General features: G+C 39.7%; 1 protein-coding gene across 1 annotated transcript in view; it reads left to right on the forward strand.

The window, feature by feature from the left end:
- Positions 1-21,515, forward strand: part of DENND5A (DENN domain containing 5A) — a 92,809-nt gene that overhangs the window by 56,299 nt on the left and 14,995 nt on the right. Inside the window, exons 6-12 of the mRNA XM_061147892.1 lie at positions 3,858-4,175; positions 5,337-5,552; positions 6,048-6,282; positions 9,082-9,232; positions 9,920-10,013; positions 13,336-13,467; positions 15,433-15,585. Coding sequence (XP_061003875.1) covers positions 3,858-4,175; positions 5,337-5,552; positions 6,048-6,282; positions 9,082-9,232; positions 9,920-10,013; positions 13,336-13,467; positions 15,433-15,585 — 1,299 coding nt within the window. The remainder of the gene's footprint in view (positions 1-3,857; positions 4,176-5,336; positions 5,553-6,047; positions 6,283-9,081; positions 9,233-9,919; positions 10,014-13,335; positions 13,468-15,432; positions 15,586-21,515) is intronic.

The raw sequence follows: 21,515 nt of genomic DNA on the forward strand, positions 1-21,515 counted from the left end.
GCAAAGAACTGACTTATTGGAAAAGAACTGATGCTGGGAAAGATTGAAGGCAGGAGGAGAAGGGGACAACAGAGGATGAGATGGTTGGATGGCATCGCTGACTTGATGAACTTGAGTTTGAGCAAGCGCTGGGAGTTGGTGATGGACAGGGAAGCCTGGCATGCTGCAGTCCATAGGGTCACAAAGAGTTGGACACGACTGAGTGACTAAACTGAACTCAAGTGGGTATATTAAGAGATCTGATGATACCAAGTTTTGGAAAATACTTGGATTATTAGTAGGATCACTTTAGATTGTTGGCAAATATATAAATTGTTATAACCACTTTGGAATGCAGCTAGGACTTATATTGTAAAATTGAACATTTGCATACCTTATGACATAACAGTTTCACTCCTAGGATATAACCAAGAGAAGATCTTGCACATGTGTCCAAGAAAACATGTGTAACAGTGTAAAAGCAATATACAGGAAGCTAGTTGAAGGCCTTTTGATGAGAAGGTTGATAAATTGTTGTATATATACCCAGTGGAATATTGTATAAGAGTGAAAATGAATAATGTGTAGTTACATAAAACAAAATGGCTGGTTGTTAGTAACTTAATGTTGAGTGAAGAAAAGTAGTACCACAAGACTACTTAAAGGACAGTGATCCTTTTACAGAATTTAACACAAGCAAAAAATTTAAAGGCATATGTGTTAAATGAAAAAAGGCAAAAAGATAACAAACATAGAATTCAGGATAGTGAAAAAAAAAAAAAAGAATTCAGGATAGTGATTACCTGGGGGTGAAACTGTGTAGGTTGGGGAGAAGTACATTAGTAGATAAAAATATTCATAATTTCTAGTTTCTGGGTTGGACTGGTTAAAAAAAATAATGTCTTTAAGATTGTTCCCAGAAAGTTGTCAACTCACATTCCCAGTAACAGTGTTTGTTTCCTAGTAACTTTGCCAGCATTGGACACTGTAAATCTTTTACATTTTTGCTATCCTAGTGGGTAAAAAATATTTTGTTTGCATTTCTTGGTTTATTAGTGAAACTGAACATCTTTTCATATATTTGAAATTAACAGAAACTTCTTCTGTTTGCCTTTCATAACCATTTTCCAGCTGGGTGAATTAGCTTTATCTCAATAATTTCTTTGAATATTAATCTTTTACATGTTATGTATGACAATTATTGTTTCCCAGATTATTTTTAAATTCTTTTAATGGCAGTATTTATACAAGGTTTTTAACCTTTGTGACCATGGGGTCACAAGAGTTGGACACGACTTAGTGACTACACCACTATTACCATCACCACCACCAAAATTTAAAAAGCCCAACTCTCTACCCTAAGGCATAATAGTAATCATTTATATTTTCTTTTAATACTTTTGTGAATGTTTTTATTTTTTCACTCTTTGTTATGGAAAATGTTGAACATATGTAAAAATAGGCTAGCATCCATCATTGCATAATAATAATAAACTCATGGCCATTCTTCTTTCTGTATCCTCCACCCTTTCCCCATTTACCCTACTGGATGAATCCTACTGGATTATTTTGAAGCAAATCTCACACAACATTATTAGGTCATCATATATTTCATATGTGTCTCTGAAAGGTAGAAATTCTTTTTTATGACATAAAGTGGCTTTATTTATATTTAAATCTTCAGTCTATCTCAAATTTATTTTGGAGTATGATATTATACTTTTAACATTTCTAAATGTCCATTTGTCCCCAAAACATTTATTGAACGATCCATCCACAATAGATTGGTCTGTTCAAGACTATTCTTTTCCAGCAGATTGTTGTTTTACATCTGTATTAGAATCCAGCCAGGCAGTTCAGTTCAGCTGCACAGTTGTGTCCGACTCTGTGACCCCATGGACTGCAGCATGCTGGGCTCCCCTGTCCATCGCCAACTCCTGGAGCTTGCTCAAACTCATATCCATTGAGTCGGTGATGCCATCCAACCATCTCATCCTCTGTTGTCCCTTCTCCTGCCTTCAATCATTCCTCGCATCAGGGTCTTTTCAACTGAGTCAGCTCTTTGCATCAGGTGGCCAAAGTACTGAAGCCTCAGCTTTAGCATCAGTCCTTCCAATGAATATTCAGGACTGATTTTCTTTGGGTTTGACTGGTTGGATCTCCTTGCCGTCCAAGGGACTCTCAAGAGTCTTCTCCAATACCACAGTTCAAACGCATCAATTCTTCGACACTTAGCTTTCTTTATAGTCCAACTCTCAGATCCATACATGACTACTGGAAGAACCAAAGCTTTGACTAGACGGACCCTTGTTGGCAAATTAATGTCTCTGCTTTTTAATATGCTGTCTAGGTTGGTCGTAACTTTTCTTCCAAGGAGCAAGCATCTTTTAATTTCATGTCTGCAGTCACCATCTGCAGTGATTTTGGAGTCCAAGAAAAGAAAGCCTATCACTGTTTCCATTGTTTTCCCATCTATTTGCTGTGAAGTGATGGGATCAGATGCCATTATCTTAGTTTTCTAAATGTTGAGTTTTAAACCAACGTTTTCACTCCCCTCTTTCTCTTTCATCAAGAGGCTCTTCAGTTCTTCACTTTCTGCCGTAAGTGTGGCCTCAGAATTTTCTTGGCTGTTTATTTCTTTTATTTTTTTTAGGTAAGATTCAGTCAGTTCATCAGATATGCCCTTCATAAAAGTAAAAATCTTTCTGGGATTTAAAACCATTTTACATTAAATTTACAAATGTGGGGGTTATTAGCATCTTTTCATTATGGAATTTTCCTATTTAATAATATATAGTGTGTACTTGTGTGTATATTCATTTATTGAAATTTTATATTCCACAGTGATAATAAGTGTTGATTGACGTTTATTGTATACTAACACTGTCCTAAATCCTTGATGTTGGTTGTCTCTTTATCCTTGTTATAACAAATGCTTAATTAAGCACATAATAATGCTCTGCAGTGAAGCAAATGACAGTTGTCTTGGCTACAGCAGGTTCATGGTTATAAGATAAATATACAAATCAGATAGAAGACTTTTCTAATTTATAGCTGCATTACTCGAAAATTCCAACAGGGATGAGAATGAAATATTTAAGTTAAACTGAACAAGAAACATATAAGACCTCTCAGGAGAAGAGTGGATGGTTAAGAGCTTGAGGGTACGACTGAAGTCAGGCTAAGTTCAAATCCCAGCTGTACTACTTACTAACTGTGTGACTTTGGACAAGTTTCTTAACCTCTCTGTGTCAGTTTGTCTGTAAAATAAGGGTAACTATTGCCAGGTTGTTTTTTGTTTATCCAGATTACCTACCTCCCCAGCAGTGTATAAAGTACTGTCTCTCTGTATCCTCTCAGAAGTAGTCTTAAAGCCAGAAGAAAGCACAGAAATCAAGACCAGCCACCAAATCCTACAAATCAGGAATGAGGCTCAGAAAGGAATACTGGCATGCTCAGGGCCATATAGGGAGATAGTGACAGAGTCTGATCTGGGACCCAGACTTTCTGACACTCTCCTAGTATTCTTTCTACTGTTGTAAGAATTTGTGAGTTCAGCAAATATTCTGTGAGCATTTACTATGAAGAATTTGGTGCTATATGCTAAACATCTATGTACTTATATAATCCTTATCACTAAGAGAAGTATTTTTATCTTCATTTTATAACTGAGGAAACAGAGTTTCATAACTTTCCCAAGATCCCAAGAGTGGAAAGCATCAGGGCATGATTGGGACCCAGGTCAGCCTCCTTCCACCCCATCCTTATGCCACACCTAACTTGTGCCCATTGCAGATGTTTGCTCTTTCCTGTCTTGTTCATTATTCCTCTGATAACTCTGGAGTTGTTCACAGTCCTCCTCCTGTTTTGACTACCAGGCTAACCTCTGCTTTGTGGACATTGACAACCACTTCATTGAGTTACCAGAGGACTTGCCTCAGTTTCCCAACAAATTGGAGTTTGTCCAGGAAGTCTCTGAGATTCTTATGGCATTTGGCATTCCGCCTGAAGGAAACCTTCACTGTAGCGAGAGTGCTTCCAAGCTGAAGAGGCTGCGGGCCTCTGAGCTCGTCTCTGACAAGAGGAATGGAAACATCGCAGGCTCCCCTTTACATTCCTATGAGTTCCTCAAGGAGAATGAAACTATCGCCCGCCTGCAGGCCTTGGTCAAGAGGACTGGGGTGAGCCTGGAGAAGGTAAGATGCTATGTATGGGTCTGAGCTAAGGTGATGACCTGGTGAAATAAAGTATAGGATAAGAAAGTACCCAGATCAGGGCAGTGCATACCTGTGAGTAGTGAAAGGATGCTCTGTGTGGGAGACTCTGGATTTGGCTCTGGCAAACATGATCCTATGTGAATGCTACTTGAATCTAAATCTGGGTAGCTTTTCACTTGGACATCAAGGAGAAACTGCTGTCATTCTCTAAACACTGCAGCAGAGAGACTTGGAGGGATGATGGTGGCAGTCTGAGTTTGGACCTCTTTCAGATCCATTGCCAGGTGAGTGTCACAGCAACCTAGAGCACATAGAGCAGGAATTGTTGACTTAAGAGAGTTTGAGGGTTTTGCTTAAGATTAAATGCCTCTATGTGGTTGACTTGAAGTTAGAACCTGATCCTCTTGAATTCTAGGCCTCTGCTCTTCCCGGGGATGTATTAGCTTTCCATTGCCTAACTTGATGAGACTGTCTGCTTTCCATAGCTGTTTACTCATCTCTTCACCCTCTCCATTCTCACTGTTATATCACTTTCTTAAATTACATATAAACAAAATAGGGTAATCATTTTGTTGGGCTTTTTTTTTTTTTTTTTTAGTGCAGTGTGAAACATGTCATTTTCCTGGTTTGTTAGTAGCACAGATATTAAAAAAGAAAAATAATGGCCAGTTAAAGAAGAGCAGAGAAATAGTTAGAGAGATTAAAAAGGTTAAAAGAGACCAGTAAGGAAAAATTTTGGGGGATAAAGGGAACGTTAATATGGGGGAGAAAAAGAGATGGAGAACAAGAGTCTAACGTTGGTGCTTTGTATTATCATTTTCTTGTTGCCTTCCCAAATTTCTTCTTTCCTGACCCTTGAGATAACTAGTGCCTTTTCTTCTATTGCTATTTCTCTGCCTGTAATGAATTTCTGTCCACTTTCATTGAGTTGCTGGATTCCTGCAAGTGGAACACCCTCATTTATCTCTTCTTCATGTCAGAATTCTTTTTTTCCCCCCCATTTTTTCTCTTTTGTTTTTTTTTTCTCCATTTGCTACAAAGTAAATGACTTGTGGGGAAAAAAGGATGAGTTGCCTTTCTTTGGGATAAAAAGAAAAATTTTGGTGTTCTCAACTGTTTTATTTTGTTTTGTTTTTGTAGCTGGAAGTTCGTGATGACCCCAGCAGCAATAAGGATCTCAAAGTTCAGTGTGATGAAGAAGAACTCAGAATTTACCAGCTAAACATTCAGATCCGGGAAGTTTTTGCAAATCGTTTCACTCAGATGTTTGCAGATTATGAGGTGTTTGTCATTCAGCCCAGCCAGGATAAGGAGTCCTGGTTTACCAACAGGGAGCAGATGCAAAATTTTGATAAAGTAAGTATTAATATAGTCCTGCTGGGGAGGTGGTAAGAAATGAGAACATGTGAGACTCTTAAAGATGTGACTGAAGATGAGGTTTTCTTCCATAAAACATGCTGGAAACAAGTTCTTGGTCCTTGTGATGTTGGTAAAATGTGGTTGCTTTAGAGCAGAGTGCTGGTTTTTGCTATCAGGTGATTTACCTTCAGACAGAGCTCTTTTAGGCAAAGATGCACATGGAGGTTGAACATTAGGATTCTGGGAACGTTGATTGCCACAGTAGGTTACCTGAGTAAGTTTAGGCCAGTGTGTCAAAGTTTCAGGATATCTGAAATATATAAATTTTTTAAAATGATGAAGAGGTTTTGCTCTTTGCTTTTTATAAAGACCTGGGAAGCTTCAGAGAACAATTAACCTACTGAATCCCATGGGTATGTAGGCTTGGTTGATTGAGGCTGACATGACCTCTTCCCTCTCGATGACTCTCTTGTTTCCTTTTGGTTCCACCAGGCATCTTTTCTGTCAGATCAGCCTGAGCCCTACCTGCCTTTCCTCTCAAGATTCTTGGAGACTCAGATGTTTGCTTCTTTCATTGACAACAAAATCATGTGTCATGATGATGATGATAAAGATCCTGTGCTCCGGGTGTTTGACTCCCGAGTAGACAAGATCAGGCTGTTGAATGTTCGGACACCTACTCTGCGCACATCCATGTACCAGAAGTGTACCACTGTGGATGAAGCAAGTGAGGCCTCCTTGTTGCTAGCTTTCTAGCCTCTTGGATTATATCACTAACATGTCCTTATTCCTAAACATGTCAGCTTCTTTCTCTTGTTTTCTCCTTTTGCATAAGTTGTTCCCATTGCCTGTAATGCTCTCCTCTTTTTTGCCTGGCAAACTTTTTCTCATCCTTCAACACTGTGTCAGTTAAGAATGGGTCCTGCTGTAAGTACTAGAGAATCTAATTAGCAGCACATTAAATAAATGGGGGTTATTGTTCTCAAATTATCAAGAAGGGCAGAATTGGTGGTTGTTCGGCTGCTCAGCAATGTAGGAAATGAAATTCTATCTTTTCACTCTGATATCCTTAACATGTTGACTTTTATTATATTCATGCTTATTGCTTCATTGTTACAAGAGGCCTTCTATGTTCACATTCAGGGCAAAGGGGAAAGTTGATGCCAGCTGTTTTTTCCCTCTTATATCAGAAAGCAAAAGCTTTCCCAGAAATTCCCAACAGCTTCTGTTGTCTCATAAAAGCGTATTATGTGACTACCGTTAAGTGCGAGGGAGGCTATGAAAGTGAGTATTGACCTGGTGTAATATTAGCCCAAACTGTATTGAGATTCTGTTAGCAAGAAAGAAGGGATGAGTGAGTTATGGGTAAGTAAGCTGCTAACAGAAATCCAGCTGATGTTTCTCTTCCTCTGAAGCCTTCTCTGATGTGCTCAGGCTGAGTTGATTTCCTCGCTAAGCTCTGTGGTGCCTTGTTCTTGCCTCCCCTTTATAATCTCTGTTCTGAGGTATCATTATCAGGGAGCAATTTAAGATCTGAGACTGTATTTACTCATTGTCTTACTCCCAGTCCTCTAACATTGTACCTAGAACATATAGATGTTAAAAGTTGTTTGCTACTTGCATGGTGGAGTATACCTTTTTGTTTACAGAGATTCTGTCTGGATCACTTTAGCTAGAGAATAGTCTCAGCCTGCGGTGTCAAATTAAGTAGTGTGCTCACTTCCATGAGTGATATTCAGTGTCCTTGTAGCTTATTGGTATGTTTTGTTTGTTCATTTACTAAACATAAATATTTCGTGCCCAGTGTATGGTAAGTACTTACTGAATGAATGAATGAATGTGCCAGGCATTTTTTTAGGTTTTGAAGATACAAGTGGTGACAGTTTGGACAATGTCCTGGCTTCCTCAACCTTATGCTTGGTAGCCTTCTGACTTTATCTTTTAGCTCATGCTCCAGGCCTTTCATTAAGATGATAGTCCTCTTGGCCAAGTCTTGAGGACATGTTGCCCATACAGGTGGAGTACTCTGACATAGTCATCTTTGCCTCCTAGAGCACATCCAGTTTCAGATTCTAGAACCCTGCTTAAGGCTTTGGTCCTGGGGAGCAAAGTGATCTCCTAAACCATCACTTTAAAGCAGGACTTCCCAATCTTTTCATGTTGTGTTACACTTGAAAGTGACAATATTTATATATGACTTTGAGAGCCTAGGTCTACCACTTAAGGCCAAGAAGCCTTGAATTTGGGCCTGCCTGGTCAGGATGCATGTCCTCTTCCCAGGAGACCCACATCCTGAAGTGTCCTCCAGGTATGCCGATTAGAGCTGGTCAGGCTGGTCCCCCACGGAGCAGGGATTGTATGCCCACACACGTGTGCCTTGGTGCTGTGTGCAGAGCTGGCCTGCCTGGGTGTGTGTCTGTTTCTGCAGCCAAGAGTGTCCAGAGCAGGAGCCTGCTTTTGTAGATAGCTCTGTGGTTTCAGAGAGCTTCCCAGGTGGCGCTAGTGGTAAAGAGCCTGCCTGCTAATACAGGAGGCATAAAAGATGCAGGTTTGATCCTTGTGTAAGGAAGATCCCCTGGGGGAGGAAATGGCAACCCACTCCAGTATTCTTGCCTGGAGAATCCCATGGACAGAGGAGCCTGGCAAGCTATAGTCCATAGAGTCACAAAGAGTCAGACACAACTGAAGCGACTTAGTGTAACATTGTGGGACTAAAGGGAGGAGTCTGCTTATACTGGGGACTAAAATGAGAGGCTGTAGTGACTTGAGGCCTTGTTCTCCTGCCCAGAGGTTGAAGCAGTCAGTCCTCAGCCCATCTGTAATTCATTTGTGGAACACCAAATACTGATATGAATTACATGAAATACTGATATGGTCTCATTTGTGTCCAGAACATGAATTCTTGTGGTCTTGTTAGAATATGGGGTTTGGGATATGGAAGGAGAGCTAACTAACCCTCATTTCTGTGACTCATTTCAGAAAAATGAGTATCAAAGACCCTCCATGCAACTACACACTCTGTTCCCAGGAGTAATGCCATTGGTATATTCCTGAGATATGTACTCCAGCAATGCTCATTCAGGGTTCTTCCCGCTGGCTTCAGATTTCTAGGCTAGAGTAGCTCAGCTGTCTCATCTCATTCTGCATGGACATCTCAGTTTCTTGAATCAGTCTGATTGGAAAACGGTAAACACATAGCTAATGGCAACTTTTTAGAGATTCTTTAAAACGTGACACTTAGATGGGATCTTGGAAATTCTTTTTTAAAGAATGAAGTTCCACAAATTTTGTTATTTTGTGTTTTCCTTTTTATTTAGCTCAAAATACTTTTATTTCCTTTTTTGATTTATGACCGCTGGTTTATTTAGAAATGTGTTATTTAGTTTTAAGGTATTAATGATTGTTGTTGGTCACAGGACTTACTTTGTCTGATTGAAGTTATTTCAGATTTATTGAGACTTGTTTTATTGCCCAGAATTTGATACATTTTTTAAAGTAGTAGACTTTCTTTTTCATTCTTATCCAGAGAAAGCAATTGAGCTGCGACTGGCAAAAATTGATCATACTGCGGTTCACCCCCATTTACTTGACATGAAGATTGGACAGGGGAAGTATGAGCCAGGCTTCTTCCCTAAGCTGCAGTCTGACGTACTTTCCACTGGGCCAGCCAGCAACAAGTGAGTCAACCCCAGAGATTCCCTGGTCCAGCTCCCAGATCACAGTGGTCATACAGTATCTGGACCTAGACTGTTATTTCTAGGAAACCTTGACTTTTGTAAAGCAGATGTGGAGAAGATACAAACTGTCCAGGTTGTTCACTTGTTTAAACAAGGAAACAGGTGACAGAGCATCATCAGTTCCCGTCTCCACTGTGCAAATTGGAATAGCTCCATGTATCAGCAGCTGTAAAAGGCCAGACTGCAGATGGGTTGAAATCATCTGCAAATCTCATAACTGGACCCAGACAGCACCTAGCTAGCACTGTAAGCGGTGGAGTAGAGTAAGTGGTGGTTGAAATAATTGGAGTCTGACCTGAAACCCAGTAACTTAGCAGAATTTTTCTTTGTTAACCTTTGGAGATAAGTTTGTCGGAGGCCAGGCAGAGATGAGTGAAAATAGTTTTGGATCTGCAAGTGAAGTTTCTGTAGATGTTTCAAGAGAGAGAACATCTCGATTCCATGGAAAGATATCTCCTTATTGCCCAGTCACTGATCTTTAAGCTGCCCTTATATCAAGGTTTCTGAGCTACCTCTGGTGACTTCTTGGTAGCTTCCCATTGGTTCCTAGGTGTTTAAGTTTTCTCCTGTAAGTTGACCTTACTTTCTTAGCAGAATATTCTTAATTGTCTGCTTTGATTCTGTCAGATGGACAAAAAGGAATGCTCCTGCCCAGTGGAGGCGTAAAGACCGGCAGAAGCAGCACACAGAACACCTGCGTTTAGACAATGACCAGAGAGAGGTAAGATACCTTGAGAATGATAAGAAATGACTCTGTTACCGTGCTGTACCCTCCTCTTTCTTACGTCCTTGGTCTCTGATCTGATTCAGACATCCTTCCCACAGGGAAGAGTTAATAATGAGTTAATTCCTGATACCTGATACGGGCCTGGCTTGTGACAAATCTAGAATGTACAGTGGTTCACAAGTGGAACCACGTGCATCCTCTCTCTGAGCCAGACTTGCACTCGTGTTTAGTGATACTCCCAATACTTGGAAGAAAGCCTTTCACTGTTGTTTCAGTAGTCACTCATGCATGATACTCACTCTCTCCCCGGTGTAGGGAGAGTGGTAGGGGTGACAGGAACATCAGGAGATAAGATTCTGCAACTTGGAAAAATTCCTTTGAAAATTCTTGAGGCTTTTGTGTGTGTCTGGTATGATAGAAAATAAGTTAATTTGTTAGAGTGAGATGGAGGAAAAGCTGAACTTGGGGTAATGCTATAAATCTCTGAACCTGGGGAGGAGAAGCCTTTTTTACCGATTTTTTTTCTTCATCTTAATTTAAAAGAGGTAATCTTGACTTTTTTCTCAGAGGAGCCAAGGGAATATTATTATCAGGTGCCTGGGGATTGAGGATTCTTGAATTGACCTGAGTCCTCCTTGCTTGTAAGCAGAGTTTTTCAGCACTGCTATAACTTGTTCCCAATAAAGTTTCTAGTTATAAACCTCAAGTTGCAGACCCTGCCTTACTGAGTTGCAATGAAGTTGTGAAAATGGAGCTTAAGCTTCAGAAACCTATTTCAGCAACTTCTCTTTAAGAAAAGACCCTGAAGTTTGCATTTTATACAAAGTCAAGTAAAGCATATTATTTTTATATATGTCTAGCACCACAGTGGATGGGAAAATATTTTGCTTTTGCTGTTTTTTAAATATGAATAAATTAAAATTGCAAAGTATGGTCATGAATTTTAAACTGCTGGTTTATAGGGCACAGTTGTACTTAGTGTTTTTGTGAGGAAGGCATAATGGGTGTAGGGTGTGGGTGTTATTTTTAAAGTCTCCTCTAGGGCTTCCAACTAACCTCCATAGTATTTCTTTCAGCAGGGTTTATTGAGCACGATTTCTTGGTCAAAATCCCTATAGTAAACACTTTGAAATATAAAAATGACAAGGCGATAGCCTTGTCCTCAGGGAATGCCAGTTTATTAAGGGGACAAAGGCAGGTATGCAACTGTCTTTAGTAGAAGAGTCTTTTGAAAGAGCTGTATGGGAGGCATGCCAGTGTTTGATTACTGATTAGAGAAATTCTGTCCGGGATAATCTCAGACAAGACTGCCTAGAGGAACTAGCATCTCTTTTAGTCTTGAGGATGATAGGATTGTTAGGAACAAAGATGAGCATTGCAAGTAGAGGAGATGGCAGGACCCAAAGTGTGGTGGTGGATTGTGTAAAGGAGACCGTGGGCAGAATATTTTGGGAGCAAGAGGTACTGGAGGTAGCTAGCAAGTTAGGAAGCAGATGGCAGTAGTGCTGCTGCTAAGTCGCTTCAGTCGTGTCCGACTCTGTGCGGCCCCTTAGACGGCAGCCCACCGGGCTCCCCCGTCCCTGAGATTCTCCAGGCAAGAACACTGGAATGGGTTGCCATTTCCTTCTCCAATGCATGAAAGTGAAAAGTGAAAGTGAAGTCGCTCAGTCGTGCCTGACTCTTTGCGACCCCATGGACTGCAGCCTACCAGGCTCCTCCATCCATGGGATTTTCCAGGCAAGAGTACTGGAGTGGGGTGCCATTGCCTTCTCCTAGCAGTAGTGCAGGTGACAGTAATTGAAGCCTAGTCTTGAGGGTTGGTAGTAGGGGCAGAATGAGGGGCCAGAAGATAGAACGGACAGAATTGTACCTCTGGAATAAACATGGGCAAGAAAGAAGTTGAGTACAAATGTTGGTTATGAAATTGGGGTTCCGAGAAGGTGTCAGTGAACAGTTAATTGCGTTGATGTGGGTTCTGTGTTAAAACAGACAGCATGTAGGGAATCACCAGCAAATTATAGAAAAGCAGAAAATACAGTTGTTTTGAGTGTGCACACATGCAAGAGTACTTCATGCAAGATGCTGGACTGGGTGAATCACAAGCTGGAAGCAAGATTGCCAGGAGAAATATCAGCAACCTCAGATATGCGGATGATACTACGCTAATGGCAGAAAGTGAAGAGGAACTAAAGAGCCTCTTGATGAAAGTGAAAGAGGAGACTGAAAAAGCTGGCTTAAAACTCAACATTTAAAAAACTAAGATCATGGCATCTGGTCCTATCACTTCATGGCAAATAGGTGGGGAAAAAGTGGAAGCAGTGACAGATTTTACTTTCTTGGGCTCCCAAATCACTGCAGATGGTGACTGCAGCCATGAAATTAAAAGACACTTACTCCTTGGAAGAAAAGCTATGACAAACCTAGATAGCATATTAAAAAGCCAGAGACATCACTTTGCCAACAAAGGTCCGTCTAGTCAAAGCTGTGGTTTTTCCAGTAGTAGTGTATGAATGTGAGTGTTGGACCATAAGGAATGCTGAGTGTTGAAAAATTGATGCTTTCAAATGGTGGTACTGGAGAAGACTCTTGAGAGTCCCTTGGACAGCTAGGAGATGAGACCAGTCAATCCTAAAGGAAGTCAGCCCTGAATATTCATTGGAAGAACTCATGCTGAAGCTCCACTGCTTTGGCCACTTGATGCAAAGAGTGGACTCATTGGAAAAGACCCTGATGCTGGGAAAGATTAAAGGTGAAAGGTAAAGGGAGCGGCAGGTGATGAGATGATTAGCGTCACTGACTCAATGGATATGAATCTGAGCAAACTCCAGGAGATAGTGAAGAACAGGGGAGCTTGGCGTGCTGCAGTCCATGGGGTCACAAAAAGTCAGAGACAACTTTACAACAGTTTAGCAAAGATGGATATCTTTGATATGAGCAGAGGGATTAAATTCCTCCCAACTTGATGGGGAAAGTGATTTTTCTCAATAGTACTCTGAGGTTAGAGTTGGTTTGTTCACACATAGGAGTTTGCACACTCATACATGTTGCAGCTGTGTGTTTTTTACCTTTTGTGTCATTAAAGCCAAGATAATTCCAGCACTCATGGAGTGCTTTATGTCAGAAAAAGCAGAATTCACCCTGTTCTCTTAGTTTTCTCTAAGATACAAGTGTTGCTTTTTAAACTTTGCCCTGAGCCTAAGAATGAGGCAGTAAGATAGTGCAGGGTGATAGTGCCCTCTTCAGGCACCCATCTGTACTGGTTGCCTGTGATTTGTATGCATGGGCACAAAGTTTTTGATTTTTCCTTTTGCTTTAGAAGTATATCCAGGAAGCCAGGAATATGGGCAGCACCATCCGCCAGCCCAAATTGTCCAACCTCTCCCCGTCAGTGATTGCCCAGACCAACTGGAAGTTTGTGGAAGGTCTGCTGAAGGAATGTCGCAACAAGGTGAGCTGTGGACTCTTCTGAATGTGTATTTTCCTTGGCAGCCAAAGTGGAGACCAAGGCTTAGCTCTGACCATTCTTCTCTTGATTTTTAAAATATTATTAATATAATGATATAGTACTAATGTTAAGATCCTGTTAACTTGGAGTTAGATGTAGTTGTTTTACATAAAATGTAACATTGATTGAGAGCAAGCATAGTTTGCTTGATAAAAATTTAATATGTATTCTTTAAAGCTGAGAGACAGTGGTAGTTTTTAATTTTAGACATCTTGTGTTACTTACTTAAAATCATTAGTTTTAATGTGGTTAAATTGTCAACAGATTCATTTTACACACAGGCAACTGTTTTTGCCCCTCTAATTTAATCTGATGACACTGACCTCATGTGTCTAGAAACAAAAGAGCTCACTGAGTGCCTACTGTGTGTCAGACCAAAGCGTGTTATTCAGTTTGTTTGCTGTTGGCATGTTTTTTGCCATTCTATAGGAATAGTAATTTTTTAAAAGGTATTTTATTGAGATGTAATTGCTGTATTAAAAATGGCACATATTTATGTATATGTCTTGATCATTTTTTTTTGAGGTATCTATAGGTGATTTTAAAATTTTTTTTAATTTATTTTTAAATAGAGAATAATTGCTTTACAATATTGTTTTCTGCCATATAGCAACACAAATTGGCCATAGGTATATGTATATCCATATGCATACACTGGTGATACTGCTAGCACAATCAGGATGTCTGTCACTTCCAAAAATTTCCTTATATTCTTTTGCAATTTTTTTTGTGTGTGCTAAGAATGCAGCATGAGATTTATCATCTTAACATATTTTAAATTGCACAACAGATCTGTTAAGTGTGCATGAATATCACAGACATAAAGTTGAGTGAAAAAGAAGAGAAAAGAAACTACATTGTTAATCATTTCTTTGCTTTTCTGTAGTTTTATTGTGTAAGTCAGGACAGTGATCACTTCTAGAGTGGGAAGGTGATTGGAGAAGGCACATAGGGTTCTTCAAAGGTATAGATGGGCATTATTTTTTTTCCTTAACTTAGGTCATGTTAGTCTAATAGTATACACTCACATAAACACATATGTGTATGTATATGAGATATATTTCACAATAAAAATGTTAAAAATAGTAGCACTGGAAAAGAAGTATGCCAAAGTGTTAAGAGTTGTTGCTTCTGCAAGGTAGAGTATGGGGTGATTTTTTTCCTTGCTCAGATTTTTATATGTCACACATTTATAACATGATTAAATCTTCCTTAAGAACTTTGATTCAATATTCAGGCAGCTTTAGATTCAAAGACCAGATGTGCTGTTACTGTGCTGTTTGAATTTGGGCAAGTTACTTAAGTTCTCTGACCTCAATTTCATTATCAATAAATTGTGAAAAATAATAACTTCTTACAGAGCTATTTGGCTTAACTGAGGTAATGTTATACTTAGTACAGTGCCTGGCACATAGTAATGAAACCTGCAATTATCATTATACAGCATGGTTTTTGTTTTACAGTGAGCACATGAAAATTTTTTAACCTAAAAGTAAATTACTCCTCAACTTTTTATCCCCTTGGCAGGTACTTCAGATATATTTCTAGGATTAAATGCCTTTAAAGATTTGTTTAAAAGGTCAATTAGGCAATGAGAATCAGAGAATGTCTGAGGTGAGCATGACCAAAGGGTTTTATTCAACTCTTCTCATCTCATAAGTAAAAAAACTGAATCCAGAGTGATGAGATCACATGCCCACGGTCAGTGATTTCTGTGTTTTTATCTTCTTTAAAGAAGGCACTTTACTATATAACCTGACCGATACGGTGAAAAATAAACACACTCTTTACCTGTGGGTCTTCCTCTCAGCCCAACAGATGTACCTGGCAGGTGGCCACAAGCCTGTCTCGTTGAATGTGATCTGGCTGACTTGTGGGTGTCTTATCTTACCGACTGATTTTTTATAGACCAAGAGGATGCTGGTGGAGAAGATGGGGCGAGAGGCTGTGGAACTAGGACATGGGGAAGTGAACATCACAGGGGTGGAAGAGAATACCTTGATTGCCAGTCTTTGTGACCTGCTGGAAAGGATTTGGAGTCATGGGCTACAGGTGAAACAGGTAATGAATGTCTGGCCTCTCCCTTTTGAGCAGACTGTCTTCCTGTTTTTGCATACTAGTTTTCCCACTTTTCCAGCTGGCTGGCTTTGAAGAATGGCACATGGTGCTTGTGGAGTGAGATTTGAAATTGATTTTTTTTTTTGGTACAGAAAATTGTACACCTAATAAGTGTCAATTTTATGGTAATATGAATTATGTCTCAATAAAGGTTTTTTCTTTTTTTCAATTCAAATAAGATCATCCTATACATAATATTTTGGAACTTGTTTTTTCTTGCCTCAGAATGTCTTCTCCATGTTCTTAACTAACTTGGGTGATAGTGTAGTAAGTATTTAAGAGCTGAGACTATAAATCAGATAGTCCTGGTTTAATTCCTGCTTTCTGTCTGTGAAACTGAGCACGGTACCTATCTTCTGTAAGATTCTCTTTCCTCGTGTCCATGATGGAATTGTAAAAGAACACACCTCCATAGAACTCTTATGAAGATTTGAAAAGATAATTTGTGTGAAGCACTAAGTTCAGAGCCTGTTATCTGGGAGGTTCTCTAAAAATGTTTATGGTTATTCTTCTAAAAGCTCAGTTTTAATTACTGTTTTCACTGTATAGATGTGCAGTACTTAAATCAGTCCTTTATTATTGATTATCTTATTTCTGATTTATCAGTATTAAGAACAGCACTGTGACTTTTAAAAGTAAGCTTTAAAACATAAGCTTTTAAAAATGTTAATAATTGTGTATCACATCCCTAAAATGTTGAGAGTTTTGTAGTAGAGTAGCAACACACTATAGGCATTGGAATCAGAAAGACTTGGTTTTTCCTAGCTCCTCTTGATAACTTTAAGTGACTTGCAATTTATGAGTCTCATCTTCCTTATCTATACTACAGAGTTAATAAAACCTAGCTTTCAGGGTTGTTATGATAATTAGATATGGTTAAAAAAAAAAAGTACCTGGCATGTGGTAGGTATGCAACATACAGTAACTCTTATTAGTCCAGGTTCTACGTGATAGATTTATGTTTCTTTCCTTTTCTCTGTAATAAATGAGTAGACTATATATGATCATTTTATCATTTTCTTTTAAGTTTAGCAAGCCTGGCAATATAGTTGAGCTCTTTCAGTTTTTTAGTAAAATATATGCTCCCCCCACCCTACCCCCCAAACTTTATTCTCCATAAAAGTCTTCAGGGAGTTAGGCATTAACAAATAGTAATACCATATCATCACAGGTGTCTTAAACTTGTCCCCTGAGGCTTTGCAACCGTATCCTTTAGGAATTCCCACAGCCTGGGGAATATTGTTTGGAGCCCGTTTGATCCCCCTCTCAGTCTGGATAGACAGAGGCTACTTACTGGTGAGCAACCAGTACAGAATAGTGGGAACTTTTCAATTGAGCTTCCATTTTGTTCTGAGTTCTGCTTTTGGAGCTCTAAATGTGAAGCACTGACAGTGTCACAGAAGGAATTGAAGATCTGTGCCTTCTGGCAGGGACACATGTTCAGCTGGGGATTGAAATCCCTACAGTGTGTTCTCCTTAGGCCTCCATTTTGTTAACCTTCGTTTAGACCACTTTTCTCTCCTGCTGAGAAATTCTTCAGTTACCTTTCAGTCCAGGGATTATAACCTGGCTCCCTGGTCCCCTCAATCGTGATCATCTCAGTCCCCTCTGGGGGCACCTTGTTGAACAACTACTTACCTGCTGAGAAAGTCAAAGAGAACGCAAACTCAGTTTGTTACCAGCTGCCTGCCTGAAAGGCTGCCTACAGCAAGTCCTCATAAGAACCTGTGTTAACCTCACCACTCTCTTTGGCTTCCAGTGACATTTTCCAAGGATATGGACTTCCTTTAGTATATTTTTCTGAGGTTTGGTTTTTTCATACTGGTTTAGTAACTGCTGCCATTTCAGGACTGGTCAGTGAAAAGGGGTTGTTTCTCATCTTTCATGCGTGTGACAGTCTTGGAGAATCTGGTGCTATATATTGTTTGGCCACATTCCCAAATGGGTAGTTGGGCTGTATTGTGAATCTTGAAGTCCCAGTCAGCCCCTTTGCAATCACTGAGCGCCTGGGTGTCCTTCTGGCACTGTGGCTGGTGTTGCTCTTGCCTTTGGCTCTTTGGCATCATTACATGTGAGGACTCTGGTGACCAGCTGTATTTCTGTGTCACATCCAGAGAGTTGTGTTAAAGGAGGCTGCCTTCTTAATCTGCCTAGATTTAGGGGATACAGTGATGAATAAGGCAGTCTCTGCTTTTTCAGGAGCTATAATGATTTTGGTAAATGGATGGATATATGGGTTTCTAGAAGTTGAATTAACTAAATCAAAGATCGTGAATATTTTGAGCTCTCATATTGTTTTCTACTTATATTAGTATTAATATGCCAGTTTGTAACAATATAAGAATTGTAAGTCTCATTGATTTTGTTGAACATCTGTTTTCTCAAACATTTGTTATTTCAGTGAATTTAAAAAATGGTCTTTTCTAGTTGTGTGTTTTTTTAAAAACTGCCATTAAGGTTGTTGGGTTTTAAGTTGGTTAAATCTTGTAGGAAATCCAAACATACAGAAAGTTCATGTCAACAGCTTGCTGATCTGTAGATGGGGGATTTTTCCCATTCAAATGCTTGATTCCCCCCCCACCCCAAATCAGGTTAATTGGTGGATAAAAATAAAACAGATCCTTCATATTCTCATGGGAAAAATCTTGAGACTTAATTCCCCACATTCATTCCCAAATGTAAAATTTTCTTCAGAAAATAAGCTTCAGAAGTTGAGTGCTGTCTTTCGGAAGCTCCCCGTATAGCATCATTGTTAACAGTAATGGTTCTAGTATTAGCTGTACTTAAACTTGCGTCCCAATATTCTACTTACTAGTTGTATGATCTTTTACAAGTTACTTAGTTGATTCTCAGTTTGTTCTTTTCTAAGAACATACATTGTAGGATTGTTGGAAGCATTAAATAAAATATTATATTTTAAACTTTTAACATAGTGCTTAGTTCATAGAAAATGTCAAGACATGGTAGTTTCTGTCATTATTACTCTTGTAAAATACAGCACTAAATCACTTGTAAAATGACCATAATAAATCCTATTATTAAAATTATACTACATTTATATTATATCTGCTATGTAAGAATATTTATCATGAACCTGAAGTAAAATTTTTAATCCTGTAACAAGTTAACATAGAGACAAGGGTTTCTGTACAGAAGGATGACTAGACTAAGGAAACAAAGCAGTTGTTAGGTGACCAACTGGGCTCACTTACTTTATAAGCAAATTGCTCCCTTAACATCAGGCTTGACAATGCTGTTCAGATTTGTGTCTTGGTGAAATGACAAAATGCAAAAGTAGGAAGTAAAGAAACACCTCGAGTAACAGGCAAATTTGGCCTTGGAGTACAGAATGAAGCAGGGCAAAGGTCAATAGAGTTTTTCCAAGAGAATGCACTGGTCATAGCAAACACACTCTTTCAACAACACAAGAGAAGACTCTACACATGGACATCACCACATGGTCAACACTGAAATTAGATTGATTATATTCTTTGCAGCCAAAGGTGGAGAAGCTCTATACAATCAGCAAAAACAAGATCAGGAGCTGACTGTGGCTCAGATCATGAACTCCTAATTGCCAAATTCAGACTTAAATTGAAGATAGTAGGGAAAACCACTAGACCATTCAGGTATGCCCTAAATCGAATCCCTTACGATTGTACAGTGGAAGTGACAAATAGATTTAAGGGACTAGATCTGACAGAGTGCCTGATGAACTATGGACGGAGATTCGTGACATTGTACAGGAGACAGGAATCAAGACCATCCCCAAGAAAAAGAAATGCAAAAGAGTGAAATGGCTGTCTGAGGAGGCCTTACAAATAGCTGTGATAAGAAGAGAAGCGAAAAGCAACGGAGAAAAGGAAAGATATACCCATTTGAATGCAGAGTTACAAAGAATAGCAAGGAGAGATAAGAAAGCCTTCCTCAGTGATCAGTGCAAAGAAATAGAGGAAGACAACAGAATGGGAAAGACTAGAGATCTCTTCAAGAAAATCAGAGATACCAGGGGAACATTTCATTCAAAGATGGGCACAATAAAGGACAGAAATGGTATGGACCTAACAGAAGCAGAAGATATTAAGAAGAGGTAGCAAGAATACACAGAAGAACTATACAAAAAAGATCTTCACGACCCAGATAATCACGATGGTGTGATCACTTACCTAGAGCCAGACATCATGGAATGTAAAGTCAAGTGGGCCTTAGGAAGCATCACTACAAACAAAGCTAGTGGAGGTGATGAATTCCAGCTGAGCTATTTCAGATCCTAAAAGATGAAGCTGTGAAAGTGCTGCACTCAATATGCCAGCAAATTTGAAAAATGCAGCAGTGGCCACAGGATTGGAAAAGGTCAGTTTTCATTCCAGTCCCCAAAAAAGGCAATGCCAAAGAATGCTTAAACTACCGTACAATTGCACTCATCTCATAGGCTAGTTACAAAATGCTCAAAATTCTCTAAGCCAGGCTTCAGCAATATGTGAACTATGAACTTCCAGATGTTCAAGGTGGTTTTAGGAAAGGCGGAGGAACCAGAGATCAAATTGCCAACATCTGCTGGATCATCGAAACAGCAAGAGAGTTCCAAAACAAACATCTATTTCTGCTTTATTGATTATGCCAAAGCTTTTGACTGTGTGGATCACCACAAACTGTGAAAAATTCTTCAGGAGATGGGAATACCAGACCACCTGACCTGCCTCTTGAGAAACCTGTATGCAGGTCAGGAAGCAACAATTAGAACTGGACTTGGAACAACAGACTGGTTCCAAATAGGAAAAGGAGTACGTCAAGGCTGTATATTGTCACTCTGCTTATTTAACTTATATGCAGAGTACATCATGAGAAACGCTGGGCTGAATGAAGCACAAGCTGGAATCAAGATTGCCAGGAGAAATATCAATAACCTCAGATATGCAGATGACACCACCCTTATGGCAGAAAGTGAAGAAGAACTAAAGAGCCTCTTGATGCAAGTGAAAGAGGAGAGTGAAAAAGTTGGCTTAAAGCTCAACATTCAGAAAACTAAGATCATGGCATCCGGTCCCATCACTTCATAGCAAATAGATGGGGAAACAGTGGAACAGTGGCAGATTTTATTTTTTTGGGCTCCAGAATCACTCCAGATGGTGACTGCAGCCATGAAATTAAAAGACGCCTACTCTTTGGAAGAAAAGTTACGACCAACCTAGTTCAGTTCAGTTCAGTTCAGTTGCTCAGTCGCGTCCAACTCTTTGCGACCCCATGAATCGCAGCACGCCAGGCCTCCCTGTCCATCACCAACTCCTGGAGTTGACTCACTCATGTCCATCGAGTCGGTGATGCCATCCAGCCATCTCATCCTCTGTTGTCCCCTTCTCCTCCTGCCCCCAACCCCTCCCAGCATCAGGGTCTTTTCCAGTGACTCAACTCTTCGCATGAGGTGGCCAAAGTATTGGAATTTCAGCTTCAACATCAGTCCTTCCAATGAACACCCAGGACTGATCTCCTTCAGGATGGACTGGTTGGATCTCCTTGCAGTCCAAGGGACTCTCAAGGGTCTTCTCCAACACCACAGATCAAAAGCATCAATTCTTCAGCACTCAGCTTTCTTCATAGACCAGCTCTCACATCCATACATCACCACTGGAAAAACCATAGCCTTGACTAGATAGACCTTTGTTGGCAAAGTAATGTCTCTGCTTTTTAATATGCTATCTAGGTTGGTCATAACTTTCCTTCCAAGGAGTAAGCATCTTTTAATTTCATGGCTGCAATCACCATCTGCAGTGATTTTAGAGCCCCCCCGCAAATAAAGTCTAACATTGTTTCCACTGTCTCCCCATCTATTTCTCATGAAGTGATGGGACCAGATGCCATGATCTTAGTTTTCT

Source organism: Dama dama, chromosome 1 (assembly GCF_033118175.1).
Source record: "Dama dama isolate Ldn47 chromosome 1, ASM3311817v1, whole genome shotgun sequence".
Lineage (NCBI taxonomy): Eukaryota > Metazoa > Chordata > Mammalia > Artiodactyla > Cervidae > Dama > Dama dama.